The sequence below is a fragment of the Myotis brandtii genome, unplaced genomic scaffold (genome assembly GCF_000412655.1).
Source record: "Myotis brandtii unplaced genomic scaffold, ASM41265v1 scaffold193, whole genome shotgun sequence".
Classification (NCBI taxonomy): domain Eukaryota; kingdom Metazoa; phylum Chordata; class Mammalia; order Chiroptera; family Vespertilionidae; genus Myotis; species Myotis brandtii.
Genome location: NW_005357191.1, coordinates 1,965,913 through 1,982,754, shown reverse-complemented (window position 1 = coordinate 1,982,754; position 16,842 = coordinate 1,965,913). Strand labels below are relative to the sequence as shown.

Genomic DNA, 16,842 nt, shown 5'->3' with positions numbered 1-16,842 from the left:
CTCTTTCCTCACTACCCCTTTGCCAGACTAGCTCTTTTTTTTTGAGGGGGGGAGGGGGATAAACATTCTTTGCACGTGCCAGTCTCTTTCCAGCCCCACAGCTTTCACACATGCTGCACTCCTTGCCCGAACGCTTTCTTCTACTTGTCATCTGGTTAATCCTTCTCAACCTTCAAGTGTGGACCTCAATCACTTTCCAAAGATCTTCATAGCTCACTAGTACCTCCCACCACCTCCGCTTCTCTTCCCCTGCTGATGTGTGCCCTACTACATACTTACTCATGTGGCTGAGACCAGGCTGTCCCGCCCTGCACGTCCTGCAGCACCAGGTACACAGCTAAGCACCTCTTGGCTTTTCACTTGCTCCTCTACATGTTCTTGGCCAAAAGTATTTAAATATATTCAAAGGTCTCCTTCCTATCTCTACATCACTAGCACGAACGATGAAAAAAAAATCCCTAATCTCGCCCACCTTTGAGTTATTACCCACACTTCTTCAATCAAGCTTCTGAACTAAGAATCTCCAAGTTGGCGTTTACTACCTCACCACTCAGGGAAGCACCCCCCACCAGCATCTCTCTGAAGCTCACCTGCCACTACTCTTTCCTAGAAAGGCCTGATTTCCTTGGCAGGTAAGCTCCCACAGTCCTGTTTCCCCCTCCATGGTTTTTGTCATTTACATGTCAGTTTTCCCGGAGTCTACTCTAATCTCTCTTCAACTCGACACACTCATTTGTTACCAGGACTAAATAATAATTACCTACAGTACTGGGGATCCCCCAAAGTCAAATAAAAAACTATCATGGTTTTCAACAGTTTCTTTTAAAGAGTCTAAAGAGCCCTCCCCACCAAAATTAGGAACCAGTTAACACTAGTATTTGCACTCTAATAATCTAACCTGAACGATTCATGTTCCATCAGGTTAGAAGTGGAAAACTAGGATACAAGAAAGCAGAAATGCAAAAGGAGGCTAAAAAGGACAGCTGAACACAAACCCTAAATAACCGCTGATACTAAAAATAAAGAGACCCACTAAGGAAAGTCCCCACACTGTAAGCTGTCAACTATAAGGCATGTGTATATATATATTTTAACAACTTGAAAATGGCCAACAATAAACCACATTTTAGCACTCAAGAGTAGGTTTCAGTTTAATTAACATGAGGTGGAACACCTCACCCCAACTGACACCAAATTAGATACAGTAAGTCCTTACTTAATGACCAGATAGGTTCTGCAACTTTAAGCGAAACAACAGAGAATGAAATTAATTTTACCAGAGGCTAGTTGATATATACAAGAGTTACGTTCCCATGGCATCTCATCAACATTATAATGAAATGATGTTGAAAAAAAATGACGTTATCTGAGGGCCTGTGGTATGGCAAATCCAGCTTTGTATTGAGTCTATAAGAAACATAATTGACCCCAAAGGATGAGACAGTTAACTCAGGATTTACTATTATTATTTCATCTGATTTCTTACATGGGAAATAATTCTAAGTTTTCTAGAATATTTCTGTAAACCTACTCAAGATGGCCTAAACTGAACAAATATTCACATTTTAAAGACTTGACAAAGTAATAAGACTCTCCTTTAAAAATAAAGTTTTTACAAGTTTACTAATTTCAAAACTCACCTTGAAATCAAACGTGTAATTGGTGTAAGGCATCAGGCCACTCTCATAGGCACTCTTTAACTTGAAACCATGAGTGATCCTTCCATTGGTTGTCCCATTTTTCCCATTACAGCTAAAGTTCGTAAGACTTTCGTTATATCTCAGTTCCTTAAAGTCTTTATGATTTGTTTCTACTCCACCAGTGCTCAAATATTCTACAACACCTAGAATGAAAATAAATGGACTTTTTACAAGGTCAAGTATAACGTATGCTATATAAAACATAACTAAAAAGATAATTCAATTGTAAGTAGTTTTATATTATACTTTCTAAAATCTTCCCACTTTTTAAAATGGGTATTTAACCCCTGGCAAGGAGACACCTGATTGGTGGCGTTGCTCTTATATCAATCAGGGGCAAAGGAGATGTATAGTCCTTAGTTCATCCTAGCTTGATGCCTATGTCTGTGGCCAGAGCCGTTTCATGTCTGATGCACATAAAAAAATGAAATTAAAATAAACTGGGTTTTTACATTTGCCAGAACTTGTCTAAATCCATTTGTACATGCCCAGACGGCATGGCTCAGTGCTTGAGCATCGACCTATGAACCAGGAGATCACGGTTCAATTCTTAGGGCACATGCCCGGGGTTGTGGGCTAGGTCCCCAGTGTGGGGCCTGAAGGAGGCAGCTGATGGACGATTCTCTTTCATTGATGTTTCTATCTCTCCCTCTCCATTCCTCTCTGAAATGAATAAAAATATTTTTAAAAATCCATTTGTACATGGTTTTAATCATAGTATACCGAATATTTTATTCTTCACTTTACTGTTTCACATGAACTATGTGTAGTCTCAACTACCTTTAAAAATATATATTTATTCATTTCAGAGAGGAAGGGAGAGGGAAAGAAACATCAATGACGGGAGAGAATCACTGATCTGTTGCCTCCTGCCCGCCCCATAATGGGGATCAATCCCACAACCCGGGCATATGTCTTGACCAGGAATTGAACCATGACCTCCTGGTTCATAGGTCAACACTCAACCACTGAGCTACACTGAATTATCTTTTTCATTATTTTTATTTATTTTTTAAATATATTTTTATTAATCTCACAGAGGAAGGGAGAGGAAGAGAGAGAAAGAAACATCGATGATGAGAGGGAATCACTGATTGGCTGCCTCCTGCATTTTGGACCAAGCCCACAACCCAGGCATGTGCCCTTGACTGGAATTGAACCTGGGGCCCTTTGGTCTGCAGGCCGACGCTCTATCCACTGAGCCAAACTGGCTAGGGCTACCTTTTCTAAATGGTTGTACAATACAACAGGCAGAACTGGAGCATAACTTTTATTAAAACTAGTTTCCTTTCCTTTCCTTTTTTAAAAACTCAGCCCGTTTCTACTTTTTAAAAAGAATTAACACCATAATCAACATCTTATTATGTAGGTTTCTACTTAGGCTAAATTATTTACTTGGTATAAAATACCAAGATTAGGATTCATTGTCCTATTATATACTAGAGGCCTGTTGCACAAAAAGATTTGTGCAATAGGCCTTCCCTTCCCCTGGCTGCGGGCACTGGTTTTCCTCTGGCACCCGGCAGCGAAGGCGCCTCCAAGCCTCTCCGTGGCTCTGGCGGCCAGAGGCGCCGTCAGTCTTCGCTCTGCCGCTTCGCGCCTACGTATGCAAATTAACCACCATCTTTGTTGGTTAATTTGCATATCTCGCTAATTAGCCAATGGGAGGCGTAGCGAAGGTACGGTCAATTTCAATCTCTGTCTATTATTAGATAGGCTAGTGGCAACTATGAAAGAGAATACCACCAGTTAGTTACAAAGCAAGTTCACCATCCCTGAACACTATTCCCCCAATTTCCTAAGCACAAGATGAGCTCAACAAACATTTATTTTAGTTTCCATTTAATTAGCAAGGTTGGCCCAGCTGGAGTGGCTCAGTGATTGAGTATCTATCTACCTATGAACCAGGAGGTCATGGTTTGATTCCAGGTCAGGGCAAATGCCCAGGTTACAGGCTCAATCCCCAGTATGGGGCGTCCAAGAGGCAGCTAATCAATGATTCTCATCACTGATATTTCTCTTTCTCTCTCTCTCCCCCACTTCCTCTGAAATAAAAAGTAATATATATATATTTTTAAAAAGAAATAGGGTAGTATTCATGTTGCCTTATTTATTTATTAAATATATTTTTATTGATTTCAGAGAGGAAGGGAGAGGGAAACATCAATGATGAGAATCATTGATCAGCTGCCTCCTGCACGCTCACAACCTGGGCATGTGCCCTTGACAGGAATCAAACCTAGGGTCCCAGCTGACGCTCTACCCACTGAGCCAAACTGGCTAGGGATAAAAAATATATTTTAAAAAATTTAGCAAGGTTGGAGATTTCCCGTGGTTGCTATTAAAATACTGTTGTTTTTTTTAAATTGTTGACATGATTACAAGTGTCCCCGTTTCCCCCCTCTTTGTCTGTCTCCCCTTTTTGCCCACCTCCCATCAGCCTTCATCACATTGTTGTCTGTGTCAATGGGCTAAGCATATATGTTCTTAGGTTAATTTCTTCCAGTCCCCACCCCACCCTCTACTTTGAGATCTGCCAGTCTTTTCCATGTACCCATGCCTATGGTCCTATTTTGTTCAACAGCTTATTTTGTTCATTAGATTCCACATATAAGTGAGATCATATGGCATTTGGCTTATTTCACTTAGCATAATACTCTCCAGTTTCAATCATGCTGTCACAATGGTTATGAGTTTCTTTTTGTTTTTTACAGCCACATGGCATTCCATAGTGTAAATGTACCACAGCTTTTTATCCATTCATCCACTGATGGGAACTTGGGTTGTTTCCAGATCTTGGCTATTATAAAGAACACTGCTATAAACATAGGGGTGCATATATTTCTGGTTGGTGTTTTGGGTTTCTTAGGATATATTCCTAGAAGTGGGATGGCTGGGTCAAAAGGCAGCTCCATTTTTAATTTTCTGAGGAACTCCAGACTATTTTCCACAATGGCTGCACCAGTCTGCATTCCCAAGAGCAGTGTACTTGGGTTCCCTTTTCTCCACATGCTCACCAACACTTGCTGTTTGTTGATTTCTTGATGGGAGCCATTCTGGCAGGTGTGAGGTGATGCTGCATTGTAGTTTTAATCTCCATCTTTCTGATGATTAGTGACCTTGAACATTTTTTCATATGTCTATTGGCCATTTGTATATCCTTCTTGGAGAAGTGTCTATTCGGGTCCTTTACCCATTTTTCAATTGGAAAAATATTGTTTTTTAACACTGAAATGGATTTTTAAATCTGTATGATTTGGCAAGTCTCTCTTTGCCCCTAGGATACTTTGTAGCTAAACAGGGCGGTAGGCATGTTAGAGAAATTGCCAAGGGATAATCCTCAACTGCTTCAGTCCTAGTAATCCCCAGATAGCTTGATGAGATAGACTAAATAATTATGAATCTTAGATACAAGGAGTTGAAATACAAAAAAAGGAAACACATTGGTTCTCGAACTTACTTCGTTCCAAAAGGCTGTTCGAGAAGTGATTTGTTCGAAAATGGAATCACTTTTTCCCATTAGAAATAATGTAAATTGAACGAATCTGTTCCAGACTCCCAAATGATTGTTTTAACCTTTCTTATATAAAGTACATGTCTAATCTATAAACACTTCTTAAATTTATCAAACCGCCCACCACTAGCCTTAAAGGAATCACTTTCAGCACTCGTTCCACGGGTGTCTTTTGATAGGTCAGCATAAAGCATCTTTGCTTGTTCATATAGCACTGCCTGCAAAATGCTGTAACTGACAGCTTTTGTTTATCCAAATCAACAACAGGTTTTCGATCTCTTCAATGGCCTGTGATCATTGCTTCTTTCACACCCTTAGCAACATTAGCACTCTTGATGGCCCCTTTATGTTTTAAAGCATTCTCTCCTTTTTGTCATGTTGAGGTATCAGCATGAAAGGGTTGTCAGGTCTAAAACCCAACAATGGAGACATTTTTTCTGTGAACAATTTGGTGGAGATGGGGAGATGTTCAAGAAATGAGGTTTGACTGTAGTTAGATTTGATATTATAAGGGTTACTAGAGGCCCGGTGCATGAAATTTGTGAGTTGGGGGTGGGAGAGTGGGGTCCCTCAGCCCGGCCTGCACCCTCTCGCAGTTTGGGACCCCTTGGGGGATGTCCGCCTAAGCGGTGGGAGCGGGCCTAAGCTGGCAGTTGGACATCTTTAGCGCTGCCATGGAGGCAAGAGAGGCTCCTCACCGCTGTGCTCGCCAGCTGTAAGCCTGGCTTGGCTTCTGGCTGAGCAGCACTCCCCCTGTGGGAGCGCACTAACCACCAGGAGACAGCGTTGAGCGTCTGCCCCCTAGTGGACAGTCCACATCATAGCGACGGGTTGTTCTGTTGTTTGGTCTATTTGCATATTAGTCTTTTATTATATAGGATGGTTTATTCACTGTACCATCTATGGAAAAGTTTTCAAGAATATGGCTTTCTGTATTCTTCTACTTTGTGATAAAAATCCCTATTCTTTTTTGTTAAAATCACTTGCCTGATCTATGTAAATGAAGAATTTCAATTTCCACCTGAAGTGGATTTTTCTAATCAAGCCCACCAAAATTTGAGATCCTGTAATATATGGTCAAATTTAAACTGCACCATATTACATGTTGGAATCCCAAAGAGGCTGTCTTAAAACCCTTTCAGTCTGGATTATATACAGGGGTAGGCAAAAGTAGGCTTACAATTGTGAGTACACAAAACAGAGCTTATTCTTGTATTACTTATTAATTATTGTATTGTTTTCCATACAAACAACTGTAAACCCACTTTTGCCAACAACACCTGTATATCCTGAGGATAATAAAACAAAATGACATGTTCTTTAATGAGTTATTCCAAGTTATTACCTATGTGTTTCTCAAAGATGATTAATGTCCTTCCTCCTGAGGTTTCATAATACTATTTCATTTTCAAAATGGTCCCCCTACTCCAAAAAAATTTCTAAACTTGATTCACAGCTGCCACTACAAACTGAATTTGTTTTCACTAAATTTGGAATATCAGAAACAATACGTTACAAAAACATTGAAGTCAAAAAGCATTCTACATAGACGAACATTCTTTTCTTACCAGAGTCTGGCAAAGAATTAAGATCTGCACACAACACCAGTGGAATATTTCCCAATTCTCCCAATGCACTCGAGTGGAGGCTTCGTGAGGCTTCATCAATAATGTTCTTCACTTCTGAGAGAAACATCATCGTTTGAACTAACTTCACATCAGAGTACTCAGGGTCCCAATGCATATGAGCATTAGCCACGAGAATAAGTTGTTTTTCTGTTCCAAGATGTGGCTTTCCCGCTGTATTAGCTAAAAAGAAAACACACAGAACCCCTCTATCAACTCACATATTCTTATAGAGCCTAAAAGCAAGAATATCACAGAGTCTTAGGAATAAAAAAGGACTCTAAAACTGACCTAATAGCCCTAACCGGTTTGGCTCAGTGGATAGAGCGTCGGCCTGTAGACTGAAAGGTCCCAGGTTCGATTCTGGTCAAGGGCATGTACCTTGGTTGCCGGCACATTCCCAGTAGGAGGCAGCTGATTGATGTTTCTCTCTCATTGATGTTTCTAACTCTCTATCCCTCTCCCTTCCTCTCTATAAAAAAAAAAATAAAATAAAAAAAAATCAATAAAATATATTTAGAAAAAAAAAATAAAACTGACTTAATATTCTCTCACATAATGACTTAATCTAGCCTACAACAAACCTTAGAAATAGTCATTTAAACCTCAGGTTGTGTACTTGTAACTTAGGGTATTCATTACTTGATCAAAAACAGCCCATTTTATTTGGATCAGCTTGGTTTTTAAATAGTTGTGTCTCCTTGAAACTTCTGGTCTTAATTCAGATGTACTAAATCAAGCCTCACAAAATTAAATCTACTCTTTTCCTTAGCTGTATTTATGATGGTCACTAAGTTCCATCTTTCTATCCTTCAGGTTAAATAACCCCAGTTCCAACTGTTCCTATGACAGAAATTTCAGTTCTCAGCATGAATGCCACTCTTATTTAACTTGAAATAAGTGGTTGATTTCTCCAAAACTTGAGACCTTTAAAATAATGATTACAAGTGGGTCAGGAAGAGAAGTTTGCTTACAGAATATCCTTCTGCCAAGAAATTACAGAAGTGCATGGAGTTCTCTCTGAGTAGTTATTTTAACTAATTATTACTTCAACCTTTCTTCTATGTGAAAAATTCTTGGGAGCTTTATGAATTTCAAGGTTTGAAATACTTTGCTTGGCAATGCTCTCTCACCTTAAGCTTTTTGGTAGAGAAAACGAGATATGATAGTTTAGAAATGATTTAAATTCTCACTGAGTTTCTTCAGGTGTTAAACAAGACTATTATTATTACATAACGAATTCTTTTTTCCTATTAAATTTTGGAGGTCAATTTTATAGGAAGTGAAGAGATCACTCACATGACTTTTCAATCAATTCCTTTCGAAGTTCTAGTAGTACTGCAACTCCAATGTTATCTTTTGTCATAACTCTGTTCAGCATAGCTTCAGACCCTTCTGAATTTGCCATTGCTAGCTGATTAAATTCAACAGTGTGTTTCTGAACCAAAGTAAATCTAAAACAAAAACAAACACACAAACACACATAAAATTGGGAATATAAGGATGTTAGCTTTGTGGGAAATGCTGTTTTTTTTCAAACTTCCTTAGATATGATGGCATGTGAATCACATTATGGAAAATCCTTCACATTTAACACCAAGCTTCCCACACCCGTTTAAAGTTGTTCTCAGTCTGTTACTGATAACATCTTGATTTTTAACCTTTACAACTTAGGATAATGTAGTCATCTTCTGTTTAGGTTTTGTGTTGGAATATTTCATCTTGTAATTTTTAAATATTGTTTTCCAAATTATGGGTTTAAGAATCCTGCAGGGAATATTAAATGCAAGGTGTTTCAATGAACAATTGGAGTTAAACCCTACTAAACACCTGAAGAAACAGCAGCACTTTCAACATGTCTCCAAAACAAGATTATTTCTAATGATTCAAAATAAAACCCTCTAAAGTAAAAAGTACTGTTTTCTTAAGTAATAATAGAATGCCTCATTCTCTCATTTGCCAAATAATTTCCATACTCTTGGTCCCCACCCTGCAAAGAGAGAAAATTTTCTTTTTTTAAAATACGATGACTTACTTTTCTGTCTTGAAGAATATTGCACAGCCATCAACATGCTTTCTTTCTTGTTCTGACATTGTCCTAGCTCTAGATTTAGGACTAAAGAATCCATTATAGCCACGTTCTTTCAGTTCTACCAGAAAGAAACTGTAATACTGTTCTGTTTCAACCTCCTGAAAAATTGTAAACAGCAAAGTTATTCATAAGACAAAATTAGTCACATACAGTAACTTTACATATACATATATATGTAGTTTGAGAGCTTAAAATCACTTCAAAAGACTGATTTGCAGAAAGTGACGCCCAGGGTCATGTATGTTATGAGAGATGGACTGAGAACTTGAAGTTACTGTGCACCCACATTTAATGCTCTTTCCACTATGCGCTAATCTATTATCACTGGTGGTAAAACAAAATCATACCTTGACAATACCACAATTTCAGAAACATTGCCACCCAATTAAAAAATAGTGTGCAGGGGCATTACGAAGGGAAAGGTGAGTATTTAAGCTGTCATAGCAAACGCTTAAAACCCAGCTTAACCCATTTGCTTAATTTGGCAGCACAGTGCTACAGAACAAAGCAGGCAGTGAATTCTTCCAGGATTCACTAAAAACAGAAAAAGCCACTATTTTAAGAATTGCTAAAGGTATGACTTAAAATGTGTAATGCATTCCCAGGTTGCACCTTGCTTTATCAATGCTGGGGCATTTGTGCAATTTAAACAAATACACTTCTGATGACTTACCTGAAGACTTATGATATCAGCATTGCAGCTCAGGATTTCTTGAATAATGGCCTTTTTCCTGTAATCCCAATTTAGTGCCCATGATGGACAGTAGCCATACAACTGCCGGGTCGCATATTTATCACAAAGAACATTATAGCACATGACAGAAAACAAGGCTGTAGGAAAGATAACTTTACTTATTCAACACGTGGCAGAAATAAAGCACAGTTATTTTCAATAGTCTTCACTTAAATGCTGTTTGACTTTATTGATTCCATATATTCAATAAAGTTGAATATAAATACAGTCAAATAATGAGGAAGGACATAGACATGAACAAACTATGAAATGATGCACTACTTGCCACAGAGGTATGAACAAAAGGTTCCTAAGGTAAGACTAAGATCTCGAGCTCTCAGCCTCTAAGACCAGGGCTCCTCCCTCATTTTTGTGCTCCTTCTGTTAATGTAGAATGTGGAAATCTGACAGTTATTTTTCTTTCTTTCTTTTTTTTTTTTAAATATATTTTATTGGTTTTTTACAGAGAGGAAGGGAGAGAGATAGAGAGTTAGAAACATTGATGAGAGAGAAACATCAATCAGCTGCCTCCTGCACATCTCCCACTGGGGATGTGCCCACAACCCAGGTACATGCCCTTGACCGGAATCGAACCCGGGACCCTTCAGTCCCCAGGCCGACGCTCTATCCACTGAGCCAAACCGGTTTCGGCGACAGTTATTTTTCTTAATAGACATGTCTAGTTTTCTTCTATAGAGCAATGATTATTAATCCACAAAGAGGAAAGGGGTATCACAGACCAAATCTTGTTACAAGTTCCCAAATTATTTTATTTTTAAAAAATGTTTTTATTGAATTTTGGAGAGAGAGGAAGGGAGAGTGATAGACAGAAACATCGATGAGAGAGAGACATCATCGACTGGCTGCCTCCTGCACACCCCGCACTGGGGATCAAGCCTGCAACCCAGGCATGTGCCCTGACAGGCAATCAAACCAGCAACCTCTTAGTTCATGGGCTGACACTCAACCACTGAGCACACTGGCTGAGCCCAAATTATTTTCATTCAACTTAAGTTAAAAGGAAATCAGAGTTCATTAATTCAATTTCACTCTCAAGTAAGTTTTGGCTGTCTTTCAATTTTGAAGTATCAATTACATTTGGAACATACTAGGGTTTAGAAACTTCCAATATAAAAAGATTTTTGTATATTCATTATAACTAAATTTGATCAATACTTTATCAGTAGGGTTTCTTAACAGTAGCACTACTGACACTGAATAAATTCTGCATTGTGGGGGACTGTACATTGCAGGATACTTAGTAGCATCTCTGAGATGCCAGTAGCACTTCCCCAGTGTGACAACTAAAAAATGCTTCCAGATAATTGCCAAGTGGACGCCGGGGAATAAAACCACCTCTGGCTGAGGAGCATTGCTGTATAGCACACTTTTTATAGGGTGACAGAGGGGCCAGGTGAGCAAGAATTAAATCTTTATTATTAACTCCCAGACCAGGTTAAGTACAAGCACTCTACTGTAACACTGCCTATAATCTAAAGCCCGCCAACAATATTGTTAGGTTTATAAATATCAAATAAAAATAAGCGTTAAAAAATAAGGCTACCAACCAGTTGGTCTTGTTCTGTCTGGTTCTTGTAACATAATCCAAGATCTTGGAGGTGGTTGTTCTGTTGAAACTAGTAGAATATTAAACACAAAATTAAGCAATATTCTTACATGTCTTCCTAAAAAAATGGTTTAAATAAATGACCACTTACTTCTTTTTGCAGTACCTGCCAAATTATCAAGCAAGTAGTTAAGTAGCCTTTTTGTTCCATCTGGTTCCTGATAGAGGTTCAATATATCCAGGGTAAGTGGATTTCCTAGAAATATTTTTAAAATAGATAAAATAAAACCAAATCAAGTACTAAAATATTTTAAAATGGAAAAACATACCTAAATTATCAGGTCATCTATAACAATGCATATAGTTAGTAGTAACATACCAAACCAGAAAAAAATATTTATTTTTTTTATGTGAAGAGTAGAAATTATTTACACCATCTTCTACAGAGGTATCCAAAACTTATTATTAATGGATGATGCCAATGTAGAAAATATCTCATTGTGCCCTGCCTTATCAATACTTTCATAATGATCTGAAGCAAGTGAAAATGGATTGGGAAAGAGTGTGGAGAAGGACTGGGCAAGGGAAAATAATAGCCAATATAATAACAAGAAATTTCCTAAAAACCATATGTAGCCTGGCCCCTAGATTTAAAAAAAATTCTACTGAATAAAGTAACAAGATAAGGCAGACTTGGTTTAAGATTGTCACTAAAGAAGGGGAAAAAACCCAGGGCTGTGAGCCATCCGTAAATTCAACAATTATTTCTTAAGTGACACAAATGAAAACAAAAGCAAGAGTCTCAATGTACAAGAGTCTCAATTCTCTCAGAGGGACTTCTTATGCACATAGGAGGTTGGTAAACATTGAAACTATTTAAGATGAAATGCCCTGCTCTTGAGATAGTCGAGTATCCTTCATAACAGCTGAGTTACACCTATTATAGTTCCTAAATTATTTTTGACATTAATTAACATATAAGATCTCTTTAATTTTAATATTCTAGGATTCTAAGAATTATAACAGTAAAAATGTGCTCCTATAAGTGTAGAGTATGTCTTTGCAGGAGGACAAGTTACAGCAGTATCATATGTGTACAGTCCTTGATAGCTACCAAAGCTCTGAAATTTTTAGTCACAATCCTCTGAGACAGGTATAGTCATAACCTGAGAGTTACTGTAACCACTTGTTAAAGATAGCTTGAGAAAATGAAGTCAACTAAAAACGTCTCAGTACCAGGTAAGCAGCTCATTATAACTACACCAAGAATAACGTTATCTTTTTACTACTTTCTAGTGCAAAATATTAGAGGCAACTACTGACTACTTATAACTATGTGATTCTCCCTTCTAAGATCTTTCTTAAAAACCACCCCCACACAGCATCTATATGTGACTCTAATAAATGCAGATGAAGCCAAATGGTGTTTCCCCCAATGAATGCTTGCTTTTTGGAATTCATTTAAATGTCAAATTAATCTGCTCTTCATTGTCTGGAAAAGTAATACAGGGTGTTCTCCCCCCCCCTCCCCAAATGTATATACAATGTCTGTAGATTCTATTACATTTTGAAAATGAAATGTATGTTAATAAACACTGCCTTTATAGTTATTCAAAGTGTGTATACATTTTTGGGGGACACCCTATATATAAGGGTTGGCAAAAGTAGGTGTACAGTTATAATACAAAAATTAATAAATAATACAAGAATAAACTATTTTGCATACTCACAACTGTAAACCTACTTTTGCCCACCCATGTACACAGGGTCAAGTTAAGAACAACACAATTCTGAAATTAAAACATGTTCTTGATGTGAATAACAGAAGTTGCTTCTGGAAAGTAGCCATACTTTCCCCTATTCTTCCTGTTAAGCACAAATAAAATTCCTGTGTCTTATGTATAAACGAACGTAAGATTCTGAAATGTGGTGAGAAGGCAGAACGGTAGAGAACCTGGATCTAAGAAACATTTAGTGGTGAACTCCATGGGCTTAATTTTTGCCCCATATATCCCAAACGCGGAACTGAGGAAGCCAGCAACACAGAAACACCATCGTGTGCAGAAAAAAAAAAAAAAATCCCAACAAAAGCCAAAGGACCAGGAAAGCACAGCCTAACAAGACAAAACCTTAGGATAATAACAGCTCTGCTTCTGCTAGACACCAAAGAAACTTGTGAGAAAGTAAAGAGGAGCCCCAAGTAGGTAGCTGGGACTTTTATCCCCTCTGGGTAGTAAGACTTCCTCCTCCATCCTGTGGTGTCAGCTCAACCCACAGTAAAGGGGCGGCTCTCCACATCCCTTCTGGGAATGTCAGAGGAGGCCAAGGAGAGGCAAGATTTTTATCATTGCCCAGCAGTAATGAGGTCACCTCAATGCAGAAAGCCAAAACTGCCATCTCCATGCATGTGACCCTCAATAGAGGCTAGGGGGAATCTGAACTCCTACCTCCTTTGGCAGTAAGGAGATAGTGTCCCTAACTTTCCCTGCCAGTGCAGTGTTAGAGAAAGCCAGCAAAACCAGAACATTTAAATTAACAAAACATATTATGAATATGTCCAGTTTCAAATGAAAAATTACTTATTATACCAAGAACCAGGAAGATTTCAAATTGAATGAAAAAAGACAGATATAAGATTCCAATCGTTATTAGAACGATCTGATAAAAACACAGCAAGCATGAAAAAAATGCCTGAGATAAATGAAAAAATAGTCAGTAAAGAAAAAGAAAATTTTGACAAACAACACATACAAAAGAAATGAAAATATTAAAATAAAAAATAAAATAAAAACCTCAGAGTCATGGAAGCAGAGAACAAAGAGCACACAGCTGAAAAGTACTCAAGGAAATGATGGCTGAAAACTCCTCAAATACACTAAAAACTAAAGGAATCCATACCAAACCACATGATAATTAAACTAAGGACAAATAAAAATTTTTGAAGATAGAGAAAAAAAGACACTTACCTGGAGGGGGAAGACAATTTGAATAAGAGCTGATTTATTGTCACAAACTACAGTGCCCAGAAGAAAGTGGCATAATATCTTTCAAGTGCTAAAGAAAAAAAAGAACTATCAATCTAGAATCCTATACTGTGAAAATATCCTTTTGGAATGAAGAAAAAGAATAAAGACATTCTCAGAAACTAAGAGAACCTGTTGCCAATAAATCCACCCTAAAGAACCACTAACGGAAATTCTCTAAATAGAAAGGAAATGATAAAAGATGGAACCTTAAAACATTAGGAAGGGATTGGGGCAGGGGAGCTTTCCTTATTTTAAATTTTCTAAATCATCTTTGGTGGTTAAAATGTTTCTTATAACACTGATTTGTTTCTAAATGTATGTAGAGAAAACATGTAAGACAATTATATCATAAATAGGAGTAAAACTAGAAGTTCATAAAAAAAAGTTAAGGTTTCTATACTTAATTCAAACTAGTAAAATGATAATACCAGCAGACTATAATGACTTGTCCTATATAATAAAAGGCTAATATGCAAATAGACCGAATGGTGGAACAACTGAACAACCAGTCACTATGACGTGTGCTGACCACCAGACCAAGGTGGGATGCCGGGTGCTGTCACTGGGACGAGACTCTGGTGGTTATGGAAAATTCTTTGCTCCCATGCCCCGCGGTCCCGCCTGGTACTCGAACCTGCTTCCAGCGCCCCTCCACCTCCCCTGGTCCTGAAGGGCGATTTGGGCCAGCAGCTGCCTCTCACACCCACTGCTGGCACCGGCCCTGCTTGCACCCGTAGCCGGCGCTGGTCCCGATCGCTTGGCACCGTCAGGAGGTGTGAGCTGTGGTTGTCAGCCCTGATTGCCCCTGAGGGCTTCACCACCTCCCCCTGCTCCTAAGGAGCGATTGGGGCAGCTGGCAGAAAGGGGACTGGGGGCCATGGCGGGGGCATGGAGGATGGGCCGAGACCCACCCCTGTGCCCACTGCAGCCTCGTGGCACACAGTTCCTTTCAAGGTACACAAATTCGTGCACTGGGACCCTGGTATATATTTAAAACAAGATCTACAGCAACCACTAAAAAGATATACAAATAGATAACTCAAACACACTACATACAAAACAAAATGGAGATGTAAAAAGATGTTCAAGTAATCCACAGGAAACATGACCCAAGTAGATACTGTCCATGAGACACTTACTTCAAATACAATATAAGTGAGTTGAATGGAAAAAGATATAAATCATACAAATATTAATTAAAGAAGCAGAAGTGGCTACATTAACATAAAATAAAAGGGATTTCAGAGGAAGTAAAATGACCAGAGTGCCATTATGTAATGTTAAAAGGTCAATCCCCAAGAAGACATAGCAATTCTGGAAGTGTAGTCACCAAGCAGCAGAGCTGAAAAATATTAGGCAAAAACTAATAGAACTGAAAGGACAATAGAAAAATCTACAATTATAATCGGAGATTTCACTAATCCTCTCTCAACAATTGATAGAACTAGACAAAAAAGTCCACAGTGTCATCAATCTAATAGACTCTAGGTTAATATATAGGATCAAATAGAGATTTATAGAACATTCTACCCAATAAAAGACAAATACATATTCTTGTCCAGTGCCCAAGGGACAAACACTAGGGTAGATCATATTGTGGGCCATAAAACAAACCTTGACAAATTTAAAAGAAGCGAAATCATACAGAATGTATTCTTTAGCCACAATAGAATCATACTAAAAATCAATTACTGAAAGACAATAGGAGAATCTGCAAACACTTTGAAATTCTGAATAAGCCATGAATCAAAGAGAAAGTCTCATGGGAAATTTTAAAATGCATTGAGCTGGAGAACCAAGATGGTGGCGTAAGGTACAGACCTGTGCGTGCTGCCTCCCATAACAACATTGAAAATACCAACTATAAGACAAACAGCTATCATTCAGAGCCATGGGAAAGCTGGCCCAGTGGAAGTTCTACAACTGGAAGGACAGAAAGAAGAGCACTGAGACTGAGTAGGATATGCAGAGGTGCCAAGAACAGAGGTACGGAGTCGCGCGCCAGGTGGGTTGCAACTGGATGCGCGGGTTTTTTCAATCAAAAGGGGTTACAAACTCTCGAATCCACTGAGCTTCTGTGGGGGGGGATTCTGAGATCCCAGACCCCTACGGGGAGAGGCGGGACGGCCTTGCAGCGGGTCGGAAAGCGAGAGTGGCTTTCTCGCGGAGCTGCTCGCCAGCACTCAGGGACGCGGAGACGCGAGGAGAGGCGAGGAGTCACGGAGATGCTATTGCTGTTTGCTCTGCCCTGGTGATGCCCTGAGACCCCGCCCTACTCAATTTACATCCCCACCCAAGCTGTGCCAGTGGCACAAAAGGAACCACCTGCGCTTTTGCAGCTTAACCCAACAAACTACAGATTTCAACTCCTCGCACCCATAAAAGGCACACTCAAGAAGCAGAATCAGGTTCGGAGGAAGCTGGAACCGGACCCGGCAACATGGAACCGCTGTACCAGCAAACGCACAAACAGGTCCACCAGATCCAGTCTCACATGGGACTCCGGGAGACGGCAGACAAGCAGTCTGTGCACTTAGTAGAAAATGAAATCCAAGCAAGCATACCAGATATTCAGCCAGCAAGAA

At 39.0% G+C, this 16,842-nt stretch overlaps 1 protein-coding gene across 4 annotated transcripts in view; it reads right to left on the bottom strand.

The window, feature by feature from the left end:
- The window catches only part of CNOT6 (CCR4-NOT transcription complex, subunit 6), a 50,986-nt gene that overhangs the window by 17,114 nt on the left and 17,030 nt on the right, over window positions 1-16,842 (bottom strand). The window contains exons 4-11 of one of the 4 annotated variants that reach the window (XM_014538572.1): window positions 11,383-11,487; window positions 11,233-11,301; window positions 9,605-9,762; window positions 8,875-9,029; window positions 8,139-8,293; window positions 6,783-7,022; window positions 1,641-1,843; window positions 1,278-1,407 (exon numbers count right to left, since the gene is read on the bottom strand). In XM_014538572.1, the coding sequence (XP_014394058.1) occupies window positions 1,363-1,407; window positions 1,641-1,843; window positions 6,783-7,022; window positions 8,139-8,293; window positions 8,875-9,029; window positions 9,605-9,762; window positions 11,233-11,301; window positions 11,383-11,487 (1,130 nt within the window). In that variant the 3' untranslated portion in view covers window positions 1,278-1,362. Of the gene's footprint in view, window positions 1-1,277; window positions 1,408-1,636; window positions 1,844-6,782; window positions 7,023-8,138; window positions 8,294-8,874; window positions 9,030-9,604; window positions 9,763-11,232; window positions 11,302-11,382; window positions 11,488-16,842 lie in introns of those variants that run through there. The other 3 variants (XM_014538573.1, XM_014538570.1, XM_014538571.1) reach the window with 3 other exon arrangements.